Raw genomic sequence first — 2,084 nt, 5'->3', positions numbered from 1 at the left:
TACGGCAGAGCTTGAGCTCGTGCCAGTTCTTGTCCATGGCGTTCTTGTACGCCGTGTACGACGGCCCGCAGTGGGTCTCAAGCGTGCGGAGCGTCTTGAGCACGCACGTGGTGACGGCTTCGCCCGGGATCAAGCACGCGCGGGGGTTCTCGTCCTTGCTCTTGCAGACAAGGAAGGCCTTGTTCACGCCTGCGCACTCCTTCCCGAAGATCGGCGCCGCGCACGTCAAGGCGGTCGAGTCGGTCGACGGGGCGTTCGAGCTCATTCGGTCGCCACCACAAAAAATAGGTCTCTGGGTGAAATCCGACCAGCCAATCCCCCGCCACAGTGCATAATTTCACATACCTGCCGTATGTAATAACCTCTTATTTCGTATCTACATTACCTCTTACAACGTATATTTGCAGACCTCGACCAAGGACTTGGGATGGGAGGAACTACCCGGTATGTCGAGGTCCTCTGCGATGCGACGGTGATGAGTGCACTGTGCTGCGAGGCCCGGCTGCAGAAGAATTGATGCTGGAGAAGCATTGATTACTCTCCAGCCGAGCCGAATTTGCTTGTCCGCTCGACGAGCATCCTATATAAAATGGACAAAAGTCGGCATTCAAACGTTGGATTGCTGAATTGGAAACGTTTGCTGGCTCCTTGATTCTTTGCTCGGCGGTGTACTTCAACGCACTGGCCGGAGGGAGTCATGGGCGCAGGTCTGGCCGCAGGCGTCTCCCTTCCGATTCGCTCGTTTAAACAATGCAATCAAGGACACGCAGGAGATTGCGTTCCATTCTCAGCACGAGACGTCGTCCGTACCGAGCATAGAAATCGGAATGGCGTTAATTCCCTTACTACCGAGTCTCTAGCAAGCTGATCCGACAAGGCAAAGTGGTCGTGTTGCTTTTGGTTGCCGGCTTTGGTTGCCAGCGACGGTTCAAGATCTCGTCGGCAGGTACGTTTTCCGGATATGATGCAAGCATTCCGGATAATGTACTGTCCATGTGACACAACGGCCACTTCAAAGATCGATACGCCGCTCGAACGTCTCTGCCACGATGGCCATGCGCTTTGACAACCAGTGCGACGGCCTCGCCGCCGACACGCGATCGAGCTCGCTCGTTGCTGATAAGAAGGGCCACTCCATGGCAGCTTCGCCCGAAGCAGATGACGCCAACCAAGACGACGACGACGTCGAGGCGACGCATGTCGAGTACGATGACGACGACGAGTACACGTCCGAAGATGGCGACGACGACGATGCTGATGATGGCCTTGAAGGCAAGGACTTTGCCATGTTCAAGGTGCTGGTCGTGGGCATGGCGAAGAGCGGGAAGACGAGCCTCATTCGCCGCTTCGTGCATGGCACGTTCGCCGACATTTACAAGACGACGGTCGGCGCCGACTACAGCGACAAGACGATCGCAATCGACGATACCTTGGACGTGTGCCTCCAGATCTGGGACATTGCCGGCCAAGACCGGTTCGCGCACCTCACGCGGCGGTACTTTGCCGCCGCCGACGCCGCGGTCATTGTGTGCGACATCACGAGCGAGCCGACGATCGCCGCGGTCGTCGACTGGAAGCGCGAGCTCGACACGTGCTGCGGGGTGCAAGGAACGTCGACGCCCTTTCCCGTCTTGCTCGTCGCCAACAAGTGCGATCTGCTTCTCGACGTGCCCCAAGCGCTCGAGTCGGGCGTTGCCATTCAAAAGATGGTCACGACCACCGGCATTGAAGACTGGTTCCGCGTCTCTGCCAAGAGCGGCGAAAAGGTCGACGAGGCAATGGATCTTCTCGTCAAGCGCATGGTGGAGCGCCATCGCGCCAAGCAAGCCAGCGAAGAGGAGCACGAAGCTGCGATTGAAGACAAGCTCGCCGCCGTGAGCAGTAGTGACATCATCCGCCTCGATGCCGCATCGACGGGTGCTCCACCGCCGTTCAGCAGCGGTCGTTGCGACTGCAATTAGCCGCATCCTTTGTTGCGCCTCCTCCTATACGTCTCCCTCGTATGTCGTGTCCACCAATAATTACATCCTCTTGACACTCCATGGTGTCGGCTTGCGCACGCTCCCGGTACCTGCCACGTCGGT

General features: G+C 57.9%; 2 protein-coding genes across 2 annotated transcripts; one reads left to right on the top strand and one right to left on the bottom strand.

The window, feature by feature from the left end:
- Nucleotides 1–50: 50 nt before the first annotated feature.
- SPRG_18668 (hypothetical protein) lies at nucleotides 51–265 on the bottom strand (the record flags this gene model as incomplete). Its single annotated transcript, XM_012358103.1, has 1 exon — nucleotides 51–265. A coding segment is annotated over one exon (215 nt), but the record flags the coding sequence as incomplete, so codon positions are not given.
- A 784-nt stretch (nucleotides 266–1,049) lies between these two features.
- Nucleotides 1,050–2,042, top strand: SPRG_18665 (hypothetical protein; the record flags this gene model as incomplete). Its single annotated transcript, XM_012358102.1, has 1 exon — nucleotides 1,050–2,042. One exon carries the CDS (start codon nucleotides 1,050–1,052, stop codon nucleotides 1,959–1,961), a length of 912 nt encoding a protein of 303 aa, XP_012213492.1. The 3' UTR covers nucleotides 1,962–2,042.
- Between the last annotated feature and the right edge of the window lie 42 nt (nucleotides 2,043–2,084).

The sequence above is a fragment of the Saprolegnia parasitica genome (genome assembly GCF_000151545.1).
Source record: "Saprolegnia parasitica CBS 223.65 unplaced genomic scaffold supercont2.1368, whole genome shotgun sequence".
NCBI classification, from domain to species: Eukaryota; Oomycota; class Saprolegniomycetes; order Saprolegniales; family Saprolegniaceae; genus Saprolegnia; species Saprolegnia parasitica.
Note: the sequence above shows the minus strand (reverse complement) of the source record. Positions and strands in the feature narration are given on the sequence as shown.